General features: G+C 41.7%; 1 protein-coding gene across 3 annotated transcripts in view; it reads left to right on the forward strand.

Moving 5' to 3' along the window:
• The window catches only part of LOC112236942 (protein phosphatase 1 regulatory subunit 1A), a 68,938-nt gene that overhangs the window by 29,372 nt on the left and 19,655 nt on the right, over positions 1-19,911 (forward strand). For all 3 annotated transcript variants that reach the window (XM_042329952.1, XM_042329953.1, XM_042329947.1), the window contains exon 2: positions 19,153-19,213. In XM_042329952.1, the coding sequence (XP_042185886.1) occupies positions 19,153-19,213 (61 nt within the window). The remainder of the gene's footprint in view (positions 1-19,152; positions 19,214-19,911) is intronic.

Below are 19,911 nucleotides of genomic sequence, written 5' to 3' on the forward strand. Positions count from 1 at the left end.
GATAATATTGACTAGTGAACAGTGTGTCATTAAGGAGATAACATTGACTAGTGAACAGTGTGTCATCAAGGAGATAATATTGACTTGTGAACAGTGTGTCATCAATGAGATAATATTGACTAGTGAACAGTGTGTTGTCAAGAGATAACATTGACTAGTGAACAGTGTGTCATCAACATAATATTGACTAGTGAACAGTGTGACGTCAAGGAGATAATATTGACTAGTGAACAGTGTGTCGTCAAGGAGATACCATTGACTAGTGAACAGTGTGTCACCAAGGAGATAACATTGACTAGTGAACAGTGTGTCATCAAGGAGACAATATTAACTATTGAACAGTGTGTCATCAAGGAGATAATATTAACTAGTGAACAGTGTGTCACCAAGGAGATAACATTGACTAGTGAACAGTGTGTCATCAAGGAGATAATATTAACTAGTGAACAGTGTGCTGTCAAGGAGATAACATTGACTAGTGAACAGTGTGTCATCAAGGAGACAATATTAACTATTGAACAGTGTGTCATTAAGGAGATAACATTGACTAGCGAACAGTGTGTCATCAAGGAGATAATATGGACTTGTGAACAGTGTGTCATCAATGAGATAATATTGACTAGTGAACAGTGTGTTGTCAAGGAGATAACATTGACTAGTGAACAGTGTGTCATCAACATAATATTGACTAGTGAACAGTGTGACGTCAAGGAGATAATATTGACTAGTGAACAGTGTGTCATCAAGGAGATAACATTGACAAGTGAACAGTGTGTCATCAACATAATATTGACTAGTGAACAGTGTGACGTCAAGGAGATAATATTGACTAGTGAACAGTGTGTCGTCAAGGAGATAATATTGACTAGTGAACAGTGTGTCATCAAGGAGATAATATTGACTAGTGAACAGTGTGTCATCAAGGAGATAATATTGACTAGTGAACAGTGTGTCAGGAGATAATATTAACTAGTGAACAGTGTGTCAAAGGAGATAACATTGACTAGTGAACAGTGTGTCATCAAGGAGATAATATTAACTAGTGAACAGTGTGTCATCAAGGAGATAACATTGACTAGTGAACAGTGTGTCGTCAAGGAGATAACATTGACTAGTGAACAGTGTGTCATCAAGGAGATAACATTGACTAGTGAACAGTGTGTCATCAACATAATATTGACTAGTGAACAGTGTGACGTCAAGGAGATAATATTGACTAGTGAACAGTGTGTCGTCAAGGAGATAATATTGACTAGTGAACAGTGTGTTGTCAAGGAGATAACATTGACTAGTGAACAGTGTGTCATCAACATAATATTGACTAGTGAACAGTGTGACGTCAAGGAGATAATATTGACTAGTGAACAGTGTGTCGTCAAGGAGATACCATTGACTAGTGAACAGTGTGTCACCAAGGAGATAACATTGACTAGTGAACAGTGTGTCATCAAGGAGACAATATTAACTATTGAACAGTGTGTCATCAAGGAGATAATATTGACTAGTGAACAGTGTGTCACCAAGGAGATAACATTGACTAGTGAACAGTGTGTCATCAACATAATATTGACTAGTGAACAGTGACGTCAAGGAGATAATATTGACTAGTGAACAGTGTGTCATCAAGGAGATACCATTGACTAGTGAACAGTGTGTCATCAAGGAGATAACATTGACTAGTGAACAGTGTGTCATCAAGGAGATAACATTGACTAGTGAACAGTGTGTCATCAAGGAGATAACATTGACTAGTGAACAGTGTGTCATCAAGGAGATAACATTGACTAGTGAACAGTGTGTCGTCAAGGAGATAACATTGACTAGTGAACAGTGTGTCATCAAGGAGATAACATTGACTAGTGAACAGTGTGTCATCAATGAGATAATATTGACTAGTGAACAGTGTGTCATCAAGGAGATAATATTGACTAGTGAACAGTGTGTCATCAAGGAGATAATATTGACTAGTGAACAGTGTGTCATCAAGGAGATAATTGATTGACTAGTGAACAACATTGACTAGAACAGTGTGCCACCAAGGAGATAACATTGACCAGTGAACAGTGTGTCATCAAGGAGATAATATTAACTAGTGAACAGTGTGACGTCAAGGAGATAATATTGACTAGTGAACAGTGTGTCGTCAAGGAGCCAATATTGACTAGTGAACAGTGTGTCATCAAGGAGACAATATTAACTATTGAACAGTGTGTCATTAAGGAGATAACATTGACTAGCGAACAGTGTGTCATCAAGGAGATAATATTGACTTGTGAACAGTGTGTCATCAATGAGATAATATTGACTAGTGAACAGTGTGTTGTCAAGGAGATAACATTGACTAGTGAACAGTGTGTCACCAAGGAGATAACATTGACTAGTGAACAGTGTGTCATCAAGGAGCTAATATTAACTAGTGAACAGTGTGTCGTCAAGGAGATAACATTGACTAGTGAACAGTATGTCATCAACATAATATTGACTAGTGAACAGTGTGTCATAAAGGAGACAATATTAACTATTGAACAGTGTGTCATCAAGGAGATAATATTAACTAGTGAACAGTGTGTCACAAGGAGATAACATTGACTAGTGAACAGTATGTGACTAGTGAACAGTGTGTCATCAAGGAGATAATATTAACTAGTGAACAGTGTGTCACCAAGGAGATAACATTGACTAGTGAACAGTGTGTCATCAAGGAGATAATATTGACTGTGAACAGTGTGTTGTCAAGGAGATAACATTGACTAGTGAACAGTGTGTCATCAAGGAGATAATATTGACTAGTGAACAGTGTGTCATCAAGGAGATAACTTGACTAGTGAACAGTGTGTCATCAAGAGATAATATTGACTAGTGAACAGTGTGTTGTCAAGGAGATAACATTGACTAGTGAACAGTGTGTCATCAACATAATATTGACTAGTGAACAGTGTGACGTCAAGGAGATAATATTGACTAGTGAACAGTGTGTCGTCAAGGAGATACCATTGACTAGTGAACAGTGTGTCACCAAGGAGATAACATTGACTAGTGAACAGTGTGTCATCAAGGAGACAATATTAACTATTGAACAGTGTGTCATCAAGGAGATAATATTAACTAGTGAACAGTGTGTCGTCAAGGAGATAACATTGACTAGTGAACAGTATGTCATCAACATAATATTGACTAGTGAACAGTGTGTCATCAAGGAGATAATATTGACTAGTGAACAGTGTGTCGTCAAGGATATAATATTGACTAGTGAACAGTGTGTCATTAAGGAGATAACATTGACTAGTGACCAGTGTGTCATCAAGGAGATACCATTGACTAGTGAACAGTGTGTCACCAAGGAGATAACATTGACTAGTGAACAGTGTGTCATCAAGGAGATAACATTGACTAGTGAACAGTGTGTCGTCAAGGAGATAACATTGACTAGTGAACAGTGTGTCATCAAGGAGATAACATTGACTAGTGAACAGTGTGTCATCAATGAGATAATATTGACTAGTGAACAGTGTGTCATCAAGGAGATAATATTGACTAGTGAACAGTGTGTCATCAAGGAGATAATATTGACTAGTGAACAGTGTGTCATCAAGGAGATAACATTGACTAGTGAACAACATTGACTACTGAACAGTGTGTCGTCAAGGAGATAACATTGACTAGTGAACAGTGTGTCATCAAGGAGATAACATTGACTAGTGAACAGTGTGTTGTCAAGGAGATAATATTGACTAGTGAACAGTGTGTCATCAAGATAATATTGACTAGTGAACAGTGTGTCATCAACATAATATTGACTAGTGAACAGTGTGTCGTCAAGTAGATAATATTGACTAGTGAACAGTGTGTCGTCAAGGAGATAACATTGACTAGTGAACAGTGTGTCATCAAGGAGATAATATTAACTAGTGAACAGTGTTTTGTCAAGGAGATAACATTGACTAGGGAAGAGTGTGTCATCAAGGAGATAACATTGACTAGTGAACAGTGTGTCATCAATGAGATAATATTGACTAGTGAACAGTGTGTTGTCAAGGAGATAATATTGACTAGTGAACAGTGTGTCATCAACATAATATTGACTAGTGAACAGTGTGTCGTCAAGTAGATAATATTGACTAGTGAACAGTGTGTCGTCAAGGAGATAACATTGACTAGTGAACAGTGTGTCATCAAGTAGATAATATTGACTAGTGAACAGTGTGTCGTCAAGGAGATAACATTGACTAGTGAACAGTGTGTCATCAAGGAGATAATATTGACTAGTGAACAGTGTGTCATCAAGGAGATAATATTGACTAGTGAACAGTGTGTTGTCAAGGAGATAACATTGACTAGTGAACAGTGTATCGTCAAGGAGATACCATTGACTAGTGAACAGTGTGTCACCAAGGAGATACCATTGACTACTGAACAGTGTGTCACCAAGGAGATAATATTGACTAGTGAACAGTGTGTCATCAAGGAGATAATATTGACTAGTGAACAGTGTGTCACCAAGGAGATAACATTGACAAGTGAACAGTGTGTCATCAAGGAGATAACATTGACTCGTGAACATTGTGTCATCAAGGAGATAACATTGACTAGTGAACAGTGTGTCATCAAGGAGATAATATTAACTGGTGAACAGTGTGTTGTCAAGGAGATAACATTGACTAGTGAACAGTGTGTCGTCAAGGAGATAACATTGACTAGTGAACAGTGTGTCATCAAGGAGATAACATTGACTAGTGAACAGTGTGTCATCAACATAATATTGACTAGTGAACAGTGTGACGTCAAGGAGATAATATTGACTAGTGAACAGTGTGTCGTCAAGGAGATAATATTGACTAGTGAACAGTGTGTCATCAAGGAGATAACATTGACTAGTGAACAGTGTGTCACCAAGGAGATACCATTGACTAGTGAACAGTGTGTCGTCAAGGAGATAACATTGACTAGTGAACAGTGTGTCATCAAGGAGATAATATTGACTAGTGAACAGTGTGTCTGCAAGGAGATACCATTGACTAGTGAACAGTGTGTCACAAAGGAGATACCATTGACTAGTGAACAGTGTGTAACCAAGGAGATAATATTGACTAGTGAAAAGTGTGTCGTCAAGGAGATAATATTGACTAGTGAACAGTGTGTCATCAAGGAGATAATATTGACTAGTGAACAGTGTGTCATCAAGGAGATAATATTGACTAGTGAACAGTGTGTCATCAAGGAGATAATATTGACTAGTGAACAGTGTGTCATCAAGGAGATAACATTGACTAGTGAACAGTGTGTCATCAATGAGATAATATTGACTAGTGAACAGTGTGTTGTCAAGGAGATAACATTGACTAGTGAACAGTGTGTCATCAACATAATATTGACTAGTGAACAGTGTGACGTCAAGGAGATAATATTGACTAGTGAACAGTGTGTCGTCAAGGAGATAATATTGACTAGTGAACAGTGTGACGTCAAGGAGATACCATTGACTAGTGAACAGTGTGTCATCAAGGAGACAATATTAACTATTGAACAGTGTGTCATCAAGGAGATAATATTAACTAGTGAACAGTGTGTCACCAAGGAGATAACATTGACTAGTGAACAGTGTGTCATCAACATAATATTGACTAGTGAACAGTATGACGTCAAGGAGATAATATTGACTCGTGAACAGTGTGTCGTCAAGGATATAATATTGACTAGTGAACAGTGTGTCATTAAGGAGATAACATTGACTAGTGACCAGTGTGTCATCAAGGAGATACCATTGACTAGTGAACAGTGTGTCACCAAGGAGATAACATTGACTAGTGAACAGTGTGTCATCAAGGAGAACATTGACTACTGAACAGTGTGTCACATTGACTAGTGAACAGTGTGTCATCAAGGAGATAATATTGACTAGTGAACAGTGTGTCATCAAGGAGATAATATTGACTAGTGAACAGTGTGTCACAAGGAGATAATATTGACTAGTGAACAGTGTGTCATCAAGGAGATAATATTGACTAGTGAACAGTGTGTCACCAAGGAGATAACATTGACTAGTGAACAGTGTGTCGTCAAGGAGATAACATTGACTAGTGAACAGTGTGTCATCAAGGAGATAACATTGACTAGTGAACAGTGTGTCATCAATGAGATAATATTGACTAGTGAACAGTGTGTTGTCAAGGAGATAATATTGACTAGTGAACAGTGTGTCATCAACATAATATTGACTAGTGAACAGTGTGTCGTCAAGGAGATAATATTAACTAGTGAACAGTGTTTTGTCAAGGAGATAACATTGACTAGGGAAGAGTGTGTCATCAAGGAGATAACATTGACTAGTGAACAGTGTGTCATCAATGAGATAATATTGACTAGTGAACAGTGTGTTGTCAAGGAGATACCATTGACTAGTGAACAGTGTGTCGTCAAGGAGATAATATTGACTAGTGAACAGTGTGTCATCAAGGAGATAATATTGACTAGTGAACAGTGTGTCATCAAGGAGATAACATTGACTAGTGAACAGTGTGTCATCAAGGAGATAATATTGACTAGTGAACAGTGTGTTGTCAAGGAGATAACATTGACTAGTGAACAGTGTGTCATCAAGGAGATAACATTGACTAGTGAACAGTGTGTCATCAATGAGATAATATTGACTAGTGAACAGTGTGTTGTCAAGGAGATAACATTGACTAGTGAACAGTGTGTCATCAAGGAGATAACATTGACTAGTGAACAGTATGTCATCAACATAATATTGACTAGTGAACAGTGTGTCATAAAGGAGATAATATTAACTAGTGAACAGTGTGTCACCAAGGAGATAACATTGACTAGTGAACAGTGTGTCATCAAGATAATATTGACTAGTGAACAGTGTGTCATCAAGGAGATAATATTAACTGGTGAACAGTGTGTCATCAAGGAGATAATATTGACTAGTGAACAGTGTGTCATCAAGGAGATAATATTAACTGGTGAACAGTGTGTTGTCAAGGAGATAACATTGACTAGTGAACAGTGTGTCATCAAGGAGATAACATTGACTAGTGAACAGTGTGTCATCAAGGAGATAACATTGACTAGTGAACAGTGTGTCATCAACATAATATTGACTAGTGAACAGTGTGACGTCAAGGAGATAATATTGACTAGTGAACAGTGTGTCATCAAGGAGATAACATTGACTAGTGAACAGTGTGTCATCAAGGAGATAACATTGACTAGTGAACAGTGTGTCACCAAGGAGATAACATTGACTAGTGAACAGTGTGTAACCAAGGAGATAATATTGACTGAACAGTGTGTCATCAAGGAGATAATATTGACTAGTGAACAGTGTGTCATCAAGGAGATAACCATTGACTAGTGAACAGTGTGTCACAAAGGAGATACCATTGACTAGTGAACAGTGTGTCAACCAAGGAGATAATATTGACTAGTGAAAAGTGTGTCGTCAAGGAGATAATATTGATGAGTGAACAGTGTGTCGTCAAGGAGATAATATTGACTAGTGAACAGTGTGTCGTCAAGGAACAAATATTGACTAGTGAACAGTGTGTCATCAAGGAGATAATATTGACTAGTGAACAGTGTGTTTTCAAGGAGATAACATTGACTAGTGAACAGTGTGTCATCAATGAGATAATATTGACTAGTGAACAGTGTGTTGTCAAGGAGATAACATTGACTAGTGAACAGTGTGTCATCAACATAATATTGACTAGTGAACAGTGTGACGTCAAGGAGATAATATTGACTAGTGAACAGTGTGTCGTCAAGGAGATACCATTGACTAGTGAACAGTGTGTCACCAAGGAGATAACATTGACTAGTGAACAGTGTGTCATCAAGGAGACAATATTAACTATTGAACAGTGTGTCATAAAGGAGATAATATTAACTAGTGAACAGTGTGTCACCAAGGAGATAACATTGACTAGTGAACAGTATGTCATTAACATAATATTGACTAGTGAACAGTGTGTCATCAAGGAGATAATATTGACTAGTGAACAGTGTGTCATCAAGGAGATAACATTGACTAGTGAACAGTGTGTCATCAAGGAGATAACATTGACTAGTGAACAGTGTGTCATCAAGGAGATAACATTGACTAGTGAACAGTGTGTCATCAATGAGATAATATTGACTAGTGAACAGTGTGTCATCAAGGAGATAATATTGACTAGTGAACAGTGTGTCATCAAGGAGATAATATTGACTAGTGAACAGTGTGTCATCAAGGAGATAACATTGACTAGTGAACAACATTGACTACTGAACAGTGTGTCGTCAAGGAGATAACATTGACTAGTGAACAGTGTGTCATCAAGGAGATAACATTGACTAGTGAACAGTGTGTCATCAATGAGATAATATTGACTAGTGAACAGTGTGTTGTCAAGGAGATAACATTGACTAGTGAACAGTGTGTCATCAACATAATATTGACTAGTGAACAGTGTGTCATCAAGGAGATAATATTAACTAGTGAACAGTGTGTCGTCAAGGAGATAACATTGACTAGTGAACAGTGTGTCATCAAGGAGATAATATTGACTAGTGAACAGTGTGTCATCAAGGAGATAATATTGACTAGTGAACAGTGTGTCACCAAGGAGATAATATTGACTAGTGAACAGTGTGTCACCAAGGAGATAATATTGACTAGTGAACAGTGTGTCATCAAGGAGATAATATTGACTAGTGAACAGTGTGTCATCAAGGAGATAACATTGACTAGTGAACAGTGTGTCATCAAGGAGATAACATTGACTAGTGAACAGTGTGTCATCAAGGATGACATTGATAACATTGACTAGGGAACAGTGTGTCATCAAGGAGATAACATTGACTAGTGAACAGTGTGTCATCAATGAGATAATATTGACTAGTGAACAGTGTGTCAAAGGAGATAACATTGACTAGTGAACAGTGTGTCATCAATGAGATAATATTGACTAGTGAACAGTGTGTTGTCAAGGAGATAACATTGACTAGTGAACAGTGTGTCATCAACATAATATTGACTAGTGAACAGTGTGACGTCAAGGAGATAATATTGACTAGTGAACAGTGTGTCGTCAAGGAGATACCATTGACTAGTGAACAGTGTGTCACCAAGGAGATAACATTGACTAGTGAACAGTGTGTCATCAAGGAGACAATATTAACTATTGAACAGTGTGTCATCAAGGAGATAATATTAACTAGTGAACAGTGTGTCACCAAGGAGATAACATTGACTAGTGAACAGTGTGTCATCAACATAATATTGACTAGTGAACAGTATGACGTCAAGGAGATAATATTGACTCGTGAACAGTGTGTCGTCAAGGATATAATATTGACTAGTGAACAGTGTGTCATTAAGGAGATAACATTGACTAGTGACCAGTGTGTCATCAAGGAGATACCATTGACTAGTGAACAGTGTGTCACCAAGGAGATAACATTGACTAGTGAACAGTGTGTCATCAAGGTATTAATATTAACTATTGAACAGTGTGTCATCAAGGAGATAACATTGACTAGTGAACAGTGTGTCATCAATGAGATAATATTGACTAGTGAACAGTGTGTCATCAAGGAGATAATATTGACTAGTGAACAGTGTGTCATCAAGGAGATAATATTGACTAGTGAACAGTGTGTCATCAAGGAGATAATATTGACTAGTGAACAGTGTGTCGTCAAGGAGATAACATTGACTAGTGAACAACATTGACTACTGAACAGTGTGTCGTCAAGGAGATAACATTGACTAGTGAACAGTGTGTCATCAAGGAGATAACATTGACTAGTGAACAGTGTGTCATCAATGAGATAATATTGACTAGTGAACAGTGTGTTGTCAAGGAGATAACATTGACTAGTGAACAGTGTGTCATCAACATAATATTGACTAGTGAACAGTGTGTCGTCAAGTAGATAATATTGACTAGTGAACAGTGTGTCGTCAAGGAGATAACATTGACTAGGGAAGAGTGTGTCATCAAGGAGATAACATTGACTAGTGAACAGTGTGTCATCAATGAGATAATATTGACTAGTGAACAGTGTGTCACCAAGGAGATACCATTGACTAGTGAACAGTGTGTCACCAAGGAGATAATATTGACTAGTGAACAGTGTGTCATCAAGGAGATAATATTGACTAGTGAACAGTGTGTCACCAAGGAGATAACATTGACAAGTGAACAGTGTGTCATCAAGGAGATAACATTGACTCGTGAACATTGTGTCATCAAGGATGACATTGACTAGGGACATTGACTAGGGAAGAGTGTGTCATCAAGGAGATAACATTGACTAGTGAACAGTGTGTCATCAAGGAGATAACATTGACTAGTGAACAGTGTGTCATCAAGGAGATAATATTAACTGGTGAACAGTGTGTTGTCAAGGAGATAAGATTGACTAGTGAACAGTGTGTCATCAAGGAGATAATATTGACTAGTGAACAGTGTGTCATCAAGGAGATAACATTGACTAGTGAACAGTGTGTCATCAAGGAGATAACATTGACTAGTGAACAGTGTGTCATCAAGGAGATAATATTAACTGGTGAACAGTGTGTTGTCAAGGAGATAACATTGACTAGTGAACAGTGTGTCGTCAAGGAGATAACATTGACTAGTGAACAGTGTGTCATCAAGGAGATAACATTGACTAGTGAACAGTGTGTCATCAATGAGATAATATTGACTAGTGAACAGTGTGTTGTCAAGGAGATAACATTGACTAGTGAACAGTGTGTCATCAAGGAGATAACATTGACTAGTGAACAGTGTGTCATCAATGAGATAATATTGACTAGTGAACAGTGTGTTGTCAAGGAGATAACATTGACTAGTGAACAGTGTGTCATCAACATAATATTGACTAGTGAACAGTATGACGTCAAGGAGATAATATTGACTCGTGAACAGTGTGTCGTCAAGGATATAATATTGACTAGTGAACAGTGTGTCATTAAGGAGATAACATTGACTAGTGACCAGTGTGTCATCAAGGAGATACCATTGACTAGTGAACAGTGTGTCACCAAGGAGATAACAGTGACTAGTGAACAGTGTGTCATCAAGGTATTAATATTAACTATTGAACAGTGTGTCATCAAGGAGATAATATTAACTGGTGAACAGTGTGTTGTCAAGGAGATAACATTGACTAGTGAACAGTGTGTCGTCAAGGAGATAACAGTGACTAGTGAACAGTGTGTCATCAAGGAGATAACATTGACTAGTGAACAGTGTGTCATCAATGAGATAATATTGACTAGTGAACATTGTGTCATCAAGGAGATAATATTGACTAGTGAACAGTGTGTCATCAAGGAGATAATATTGACTAGTGAACAGTGTGTCATCAAGGAGATAACATTGACTAGTGAACAGTGTGTCATCAAGGAGATAACATTGACTAGTGAACAACATTGACTACTGAACAGTGTGTCGTCAAGGAGATAACATTGACTAGTGAACAGTGTGTCATCAAGGAGATAACATTGACTAGTGAACAGTGTGTCATCAATGAGATAATATTGACTAGTGAACAGTGTGTTGTCAAGGAGATAATATTGACTAGTGAACAGTGTGTCATCAACATAATATTGACTAGTGAACAGTGTGTCGTCAAGTAGATAATATTGACTAGTGAACAGTGTGTCGTCAAGGAGATAACATTGACTAGTGAACAGTGTGTCATCAAGGAGATAATATTAACTAGTGAACAGTGTTTTGTCAAGGAGATAACATTGACTAGGGAAGAGTGTGTCATCAAGGAGATAACATTGACTAGTGAACAGTGTGTCATCAATGAGATAATATTGACTAGTGAACAGTGTGTTGTCAAGGAGATAACATTGACTAGTGAACAGTGTATCGTCAAGGAGATACCATTGACTAGTGAACAGTGTGTCACCAAGGAGATACCATTGACTACTGAACAGTGTGTCACCAAGGAGATAATATTGACTAGTGAACAGTGTGTCATCAAGGAGATAATATTGACTAGTGAACAGTGTGTCATCAAGGAGATAATATTGACTAGTGAACAGTGTGTCACCAAGGAGATAACATTGACAAGTGAACAGTGTGTCATCAAGGAGATAACATTGACTCGTGAACATTGTGTCATCAAGGAGATAACATTGACTAGTGAACAGTGTGTCATCAAGGAGATAATATTAACTGGTGAACAGTGTGTTGTCAAGGAGATAACATTGACTAGTGAACAGTGTGTCGTCAAGGAGATAACATTGACTAGTGAACAGTGTGTCATCAAGGAGATAACATTGACTAGTGAACAGTGTGTCATCAATGAGATAATATTGACTAGTGAACAGTGTGTTGTCAAGGAGATAACATTGACTAGTGAACAGTGTGTCATCAACATAATATTGACTAGTGAACAGTGTGACGTCAAGGAGATAATATTGACTAGTGAACAGTGTGTCGTCAAGGAGATAATATTGACTAGTGAACAGTGTGTCATCAAGGAGATAACATTGACTAGTGAACAGTGTGTCACCAAGGAGATACCATTGACTAGTGAACAGTGTGTAACCAAGGAGATAATATTGACTAGTGAACAGTGTGTCGTCAAGGAGATAATATTGACTAGTGAACAGTGTGTCTGCAAGGAGATACCATTGACTAGTGAACAGTGTGTGTCACGCCCTGGTCAAAGTATTTTGTGTTTATCTTTATGTATTTGGTCAGGCCAGGGTGTGGCATGGGGTTTTTGTAATTGTGGTGTGTTTGTCTTGGGGTTTTGGTGGTGGTATTGGGATTGTAGCTTAGTGGGTTATCTAGCAAAGTCTATGGCTGTCTGGAGTGGTTCTCAATCAGAGGCAGATGCTTATCGTTGTCTCTGATTGGGAACCATATTTAGGCAGCCATATTCTTTGAGTTTGTCGTGGGTGATTGTCCTTAGTGTCCTATGTGTACTCTCGGTTAGTTTGCACTAGATAGGCTGTTTCGGTTTCGTTTATTGTTTTGTGTAGTGTTCGTGTTTCTATATTTTGATTAAACATGAATCTCAATCGACACGCTGCAGTTTGGTCCGACTCTCCTTTATCACCACTAGAAAACCGTAACAGAATCACCCACCACCAACGGACCAAGCAGCGTGTTAACAGGCAGGAGCCACAGGAGAGGCAACAGAGGCAGCAGCAGCAGGAGCAGCAGCAGCTGCAGTGGGAGAGGCTGCACCACCTGGAGAAATGGACATGGGAGGAAGAACTGGACGGTAAAGGACCCTGGGATCAGCCTGGATAATATTGCCTAAGGAAGAACTGGTCAGGCGGCGAAAGCTGAAGGCGCAGATATGAGGAGGCAGCACGGCGTAGCGGATGGAAGCCTGAGAATCAGCCCCAAAATTTCTTTGGGGGCTCAGGGAGAGTGTGGCAGAGTCAGGAGTCAGACCTGAGCCAACTCTCCCTGTTTATCGTGAGGAGCCGAGGAGGAGACCAGAACCAGAGCCGGTGTTGGAGGTGAGCGAAACAGAGACTGTGAAGGAGTTAATGGGGAAATTGGAGGAGAGAGAAATGAGGGAGTTGCTGTGTTGGTGCTTTTTGCATGGAATTCGCCCGACGGAACGTGTTGGGGATTTGATGGCACCTGGGTTAGCGCTCGATACTCTTCCTGAGTGCGTGTTAGTCGGCTGGTGAATTGGTGCCAGCCTCACGCACCAGGCCTCCTGTGCACATCCCTAGCCTTGCACGTCCTGTGCCAACACTGCTCTCAAGATCTCCAGTACGCCTTCACGGTCTAGCCCATCCTGTGCCACCTTCACACTCCAGTCCTCCGGTAGCAGCTCCCCGCACCAGGCTTCCTGTGCGTGTCCTCGATCCAGTACCACCAGTTCCAGCACCATGCACCAGGCCTTCAGTGTGCCTCGCCTGTTCAGCGCAGCCAGCGCTTTTCTCTTCTCCTGCGCTGCTGGAGTCTCCCGCCTGTTTAGCGCAGCCAGAGCCTTTCTCCTCTACAGCGCTGCCGGAGCCTCCCGCCTGTTCAGCGCAGCCAGAGCCTTCCTCCTCTACAGCGCTGCCGGAGTCTCCCGCCTGTTCAGCGCAGCCAGAGCCTTCCTCCGACACAGCGCTGCAGGAGTCTCCCGCCTGTTCAGCGCAGCCAGAGCTGCCAGTCTGCATGAAGCAGCCAGAGCTGTCAGTCTGCATGAAGCAGCCAGTCTACATGAAGCAGCCCGAGCTGCCAGTCTGCATGAAGCAGCCAGTCTACATGGAGCAGCCAGAGCTGTCAGTCTGCATGAAGCAGCCAGAGCTGTCAGTCTGCATAGAGCAGCCAGTCTGCATGGAGCTGCCAGTCTGCAAGGAGCTGCCAGTCTGCAAGGAGCTGCCAGTCTGCAAGGAGCTGCCAGTCTGCAAGGAGCTGTCAGTCTGCACGGAGCTGTCAGTCTGCACGGAGCTGTCAGTCTGCACGGAGCTGTCAGTCTGTAAGGAGCTGCCAGTCTGCAAGGAGCTGCCAGTCAGCACGGAGCCGCCAGAGCGGTCAGTCTGTAAGAAGCCGCCAGAGCTGTCAGCCTATATGGAGCAGCTAGTGCCGCCAGTCTGCCCAGCGTCGCCAGTCTGCCCAGCGTCGCCAGTCTGCCCAGCGTCGTCAGTCTGCCCAGCGCCGTCAGTCTGCCCAGCGCCACCAGTCTGCCCAGCACCGCCAGTCTGCCCAGCGCCGCCAGTCTGCCCAGCGCCGCCAGTCTGCCCAGCGCCGCCAGTCTGCCCAGCGCCGCCAGTCTGCCCAGCGCCGCCAGATCTGCCAGTCAACCAGACTCTTCCAGATCTGCCAGTCAACCAGACTCTTCCAGATCTGCCAGTCAATCAGACTCTTCCAGATCCGCCAGTCAGCCGGGATCTGCCAGAACTGCCAGTCGACCAGGATCCGCCAGTCGACCAGGATCCGCCAGTCGGCCAGGATCCGCCAGTCGGCCAGGATCCGCCAGAACTGCCAGTCGGCCAGGATCCGCCAGTCTGCCAGGATCCGCCAGTCTGCCAGGATCCGCCAGAACTGCCAGTCGGCCAGGATCTGCCAGTCGGCCAGGATCTGCCAGTCGGCCAGGATCTGCCAGTCGGCCAGGATCCGCCAGTCTGCCAGGATCAGTTAGATCCGCCATTTAGCCAGGATCCGCCAGTCTGCCAGGATCCGCCAGTCTGCCAGGATCCGCCAGTCAGCCAGGATCCACCAGTCAGCCAGGATCCGCCAGTCTGCCAGGATCCACCAGTCAGCCAGGATCCGCCAGAAGTGCCAGTCAGCCAGGATCCGCCAGTCAGCCAGGATCCGCCAGTCAGCCAGGATCCACCAGTCAGCCAGGATCCGCCAGAACTGCCAGTCGGCCAGGATCCGCCAGTCTGCCAGGATCCGCCAGTCTGCCAGGATCCGCCAGTCTGCCAGGATCCGCCAGAACTGCCAGTCGGCCAGGATCTGCCAGTCGGCCAGGATCTGCCAGTCAGCCAGGATCCGCCAGTCTGCCAGGATCAGTTAGATCCGCCATTCAGCCAGGATCCGCCAGTCTGCCAGGATCCGCCAGTCTGCCAGGATCCGCCAGTCAGCCAGGATCCACCAGTCAGCCAGGATCCGCCAGTCTGCCAGGATCCACCAGTCAGCCAGGATCCGCCAGAAGTGCCAGTCAGCCAGGATCTGCCGGAACCACCAGCCAGCCAGGATCTGGTAGATCCATCAACCTGCCTGAGCTTCCTATCACTCCTGAGCTTCCTCTCACTCCTGAGCTTCCCCTCGGTCCCGAGCTTCCCCTCGGTCCCGGAGATTCCCTTGGTCCCGAGCTACCTCAGTCCAGTGGGGCCCGTTGTTAGGTTTCCTAGGCCAAGGTTAGCGGCGAGGGTCGCCACTCAAGGGACACTAAGGAGGTGGACTAAGACAATTATGGAGTGGGGTCCACGTCCAGCACCAGAGCCGCCACCGTGGACAGATGCCCACCCAGACCCTCCCCTACAGGTTTAGGTTGTGCGTTCGGGAGTCCACACCTTAGGGGGGGGGGGGTTCTGTCACGCCCTGGTCAAAGTATTTTGTGTTTATCTTTATGTATTTGGTCAGGCCAGGGTGTGGCATGGGGTTTTTGTAATTGTGGTGTGTTTGTCTTGGGGTTTTGGTGGTGGTATTGGGATTGTAGCTTAGTGGGTTATCTAGCAAAGTCTATGGCTGCCTGGAGTGGTTCTCAATCAGAGGCAGATGCTTATCGTTGTCTCTGATTGGGAACCATATTTAGGCAGCCATATTCTTTGAGTTTGTCGTGGGTGATTGTCCTTAGTGTCCTATGTGTACTCTCGGTTAGTTTGCACTAGATAGGCTGTTTCGGTTTCGTTTATTGTTTTGTGTAGTGTTCGTGTTTCTTTATTTTGATTAAACATGAATCTCAATCGACACGCTGCAGTTTGGTCCGACTCTCCTTTATCACCACTAGAAAACCGTAACAGTGTGTCACAAAGGAGATACCATTGACTAGTGAACAGTGTGTCACCAAGGAGATAATATTGACTAGTGAAAAGTGTGTCGTCAAGGAGATAATATTGATGAGTGAACAGTGTGTCGTCAAGGAGATAATATTGACTAGTGAACAGTGTGTCGTCAAGGAACAAATATTGACTAGTGAACAGTGTGTCATCAAGGAGATAATATTGACTAGTGAACAGTGTGTTTTCAAGGAGATAATATTGACTAGTGAACAGTGTGTTGTCAAGGAGATAACATTGACTAGTGAACAGTGTGTCATCAACATAATATTGACTAGTGAACAGTGTGACGTCAAGGAGATAATATTGACTAGTGAACAGTGTGTCGTCAATGAGATACCATTGACTAGTGAACAGTGTGTCACCAAGGAGATAACATTGGCTAGTGAACAGTGTGTCATCAAGGAGACAATATTAACTATTGAACAGTGTGTCATCAAGGAGATAATATTAACTAGTGAACAGTGTGTCACCAAGGAGATAACATTGACTAATGAACAGTATGTCATCAACATAATATTGACTAGTGAACAGTGTGTCATCAATGAGATAATATTGACTAGTGAACAGTGTGTCATCAACATAATATTGACTAGTGAACAGTATGACGTCAAGGAGATAATATTGACTCGTGAACAGTGTGTCGTCAAGGATATAATATTGACTAGTGAACAGTGTGTCATCAAGGATATAATATTGACTAGTGAACAGTGTGTCATCAAGGAGATACCATTGACTAGTGAACAGTGTGTCACCAAGGAGATAACATTGACTAGTGAACAGTGTGTCATCAAGGAGATAATATTGACTAGTGAACAGTGTGTCATCAAGGAGATACCATTGACTAGTGAACAGTGTGTCACCAAGGAGATAGCATTGACTAGTGAACAGTGTGTCATCAAGGAGATAATATTAACTGGTGAACAGTGTGTCATCAAGGAGATAATATTAACTGGTGAACAGTGTGTTGTCAAGGAGATAACATTGACTAGTGAACAGTGTGTCGTCAAGGAGATAACATTGACTAGTGAACAGTGTGTTGTCAAGGAGATAACATTGACTAGTGAACAGTGTGTCATCAACATAATATTGACTAGTGAACAGTGTGTCATCAAGGAGATAACATTGACTAGTGAACAGTGTGTCATCAATGAGATAATATTGACTAGTGAACAGTGTGTCATCAAGGAGATAATATTGACTAGTGAACAGTGTGTCATCAAGGAGATAATATTGACTAGTGAACAGTGTGTCATCAAGGAGATAATATTGACTAGTGAACAGTGTGTCGTCAAGGAGATAACATTGACTAGTGAACAACATTGACTACTGAACAGTGTGTCGTCAAGGAGATAACATTGACTAGTGAACAGTGTGTCATCAACATAATATTGACTAGTGAACAGTGTGTCGTCAAGTAGATAATATTGACTAGTGAACAGTGTGTCGTCAAGGAGATAACATTGACTAGTGAACAGTGTGTCATCAAGGAGATAATATTAACTAGTGAACAGTGTTTTGTCAAGGAGATAACATTGACTAGGGAACAGTGTGTCATCAAGGAGATAACATTGACTAGGGAACAGTGTGTCATCAATGAGATAATATTGACTAGTGAACAGTGTGTTGTCAAGGAGATACCATTGACTAGTGAACAGTGTGTCACCAAGGAGATACCATTGACTAGTGAACAGTGTGTCACCAAGGAGATAATATTGACTAGTGAACAGTGTGTCATCAAGGAGATAATATTGACTAGTGAACAGTGTGTCACCAAGGAGATAACATTGACAAGTGAACAGTGTGTCATCAAGGAGATAACATTGACTCGTGAACATTGTGTCATCAAGGAGATAACATTGACTAGTGAACAGTATGTCGTCAAGGAGATAACATTGACTAGTGAACAGTGTGTCACCAAGGAGATAACATTGACTAGTGAACAGTGTGTCATCAAGGAGATAACATTGACTAGTGAACAGTGTGTCGTCAAGGAGATAACATTGACTCGTGAACAGTGTGTCATCAAGGAGATAACATTGACTAGTCAGTCCCTATTAAAATATCCTGTATCCAGTGTTATTCACTAGGAAGGCAGAGCGAGACTTACAATTAGGGAAGCTTTCTTTCACTGGAAAAGCTGCCTTTCACAAACCACGGAGGCTGTGTTTACACAGGAAGCCCAATATTTATGTTTCTAACTGTAGGCTTTATTTAGTTCTGAGAAAAAGAGAAAAAGAAACAGGCATACACGTTATATCTATATTTATATCTAGCCTCTAAAATAACCATCATATTGCTGTTCGATATCACTCCAGAACACTGCAGTACACTCATCAATAACACTGTGTGGGCTACAGGCTGTGATCACAAAGTAGACTAGGCTGTTATGGCAGAATGCATCTTCTAGAAACGGAAATAGGATTGGACTTCACATGACGCTCAGCCTTAGTCAGCAAGGCTGCCAGCTAGGCTACAGCTCATAACTGCTGCCGTGCGCGTGTGTGTCCAGGAACAATACACATCCCTGTAATTCTGTTGTTGGAGTCTATTGGAAGCACACAAACACATCTACGTTCTAACTCTTAGAAAAACCCCACCACCACAAAATATTCCCATAGGGTTTTCCTGGGATCTTACTGAATAATGACGGAAGTTCTGTCTCTTCTCTCCAGATCAGAAGACGGCGGCCCACACCTGCTACTCTGGTAGCATCCAGTGACCAGTCTTCTCCAGGTAATTAAACCAGTCTTCTCCAGGACATTAAACCAGTCTTCTCCAGGACATTAAACCAGTCTTCTCCGTGCAATTAAACCAGTCTTCTCCAGGTCATTAAACCAGTCTTCCTCAGGTAGTTAAACCAGTCTTCTCCAGGACATTAAACCAGTCTTCTCCGTGCAATTAAACCAGTCTTCTCCAGGTCATTAAACCAGTCTTCCTCAGGTAGTTAAACCAGTCTTCTCCAGGTAATTAAACTACTCTTCTCCATGTAATTAAACCAGTCTTCTCCATGTAATTAAACCAGTCTTCCTCAGGTAGTTAAACCAGTCTTCTCCAGGTAATTAAACTAGTCTTCTCCATGTAATTAAACCAGTCTTCTCCATGTAATTAAACCAGTCTTCCTCAGGTAGTTAAACCAGTCTTCTCCAGGTCATTAAACCAGTCTTCTCCAGGTCATTAAACCAGTCTTCTCCAGGTATTTAAACCAGTCTTCTCCAGGTCATTAAACCAGTCTTCTCCAGGTAATTAAACTAGTCTTCTCCAGGTCATTAAACCAGTCTTCTCCAGGTAATTAAACTAGTCTTCTCCAGGTCATTAAACCAGTCTTCTCCAGGCAATTAAACCAGTCTTCTCCAGGTCATTAAATCAGTCTTCTCCAGGCAATTAAACCAGTCTTCTCGAGGTAATTAAAACAGTCTTCTCCAGGTCATCAA

This window comes from Oncorhynchus tshawytscha, linkage group LG02 (assembly GCF_018296145.1).
Source record: "Oncorhynchus tshawytscha isolate Ot180627B linkage group LG02, Otsh_v2.0, whole genome shotgun sequence".
Classification (NCBI taxonomy): Eukaryota; Metazoa; Chordata; class Actinopteri; order Salmoniformes; family Salmonidae; genus Oncorhynchus; species Oncorhynchus tshawytscha.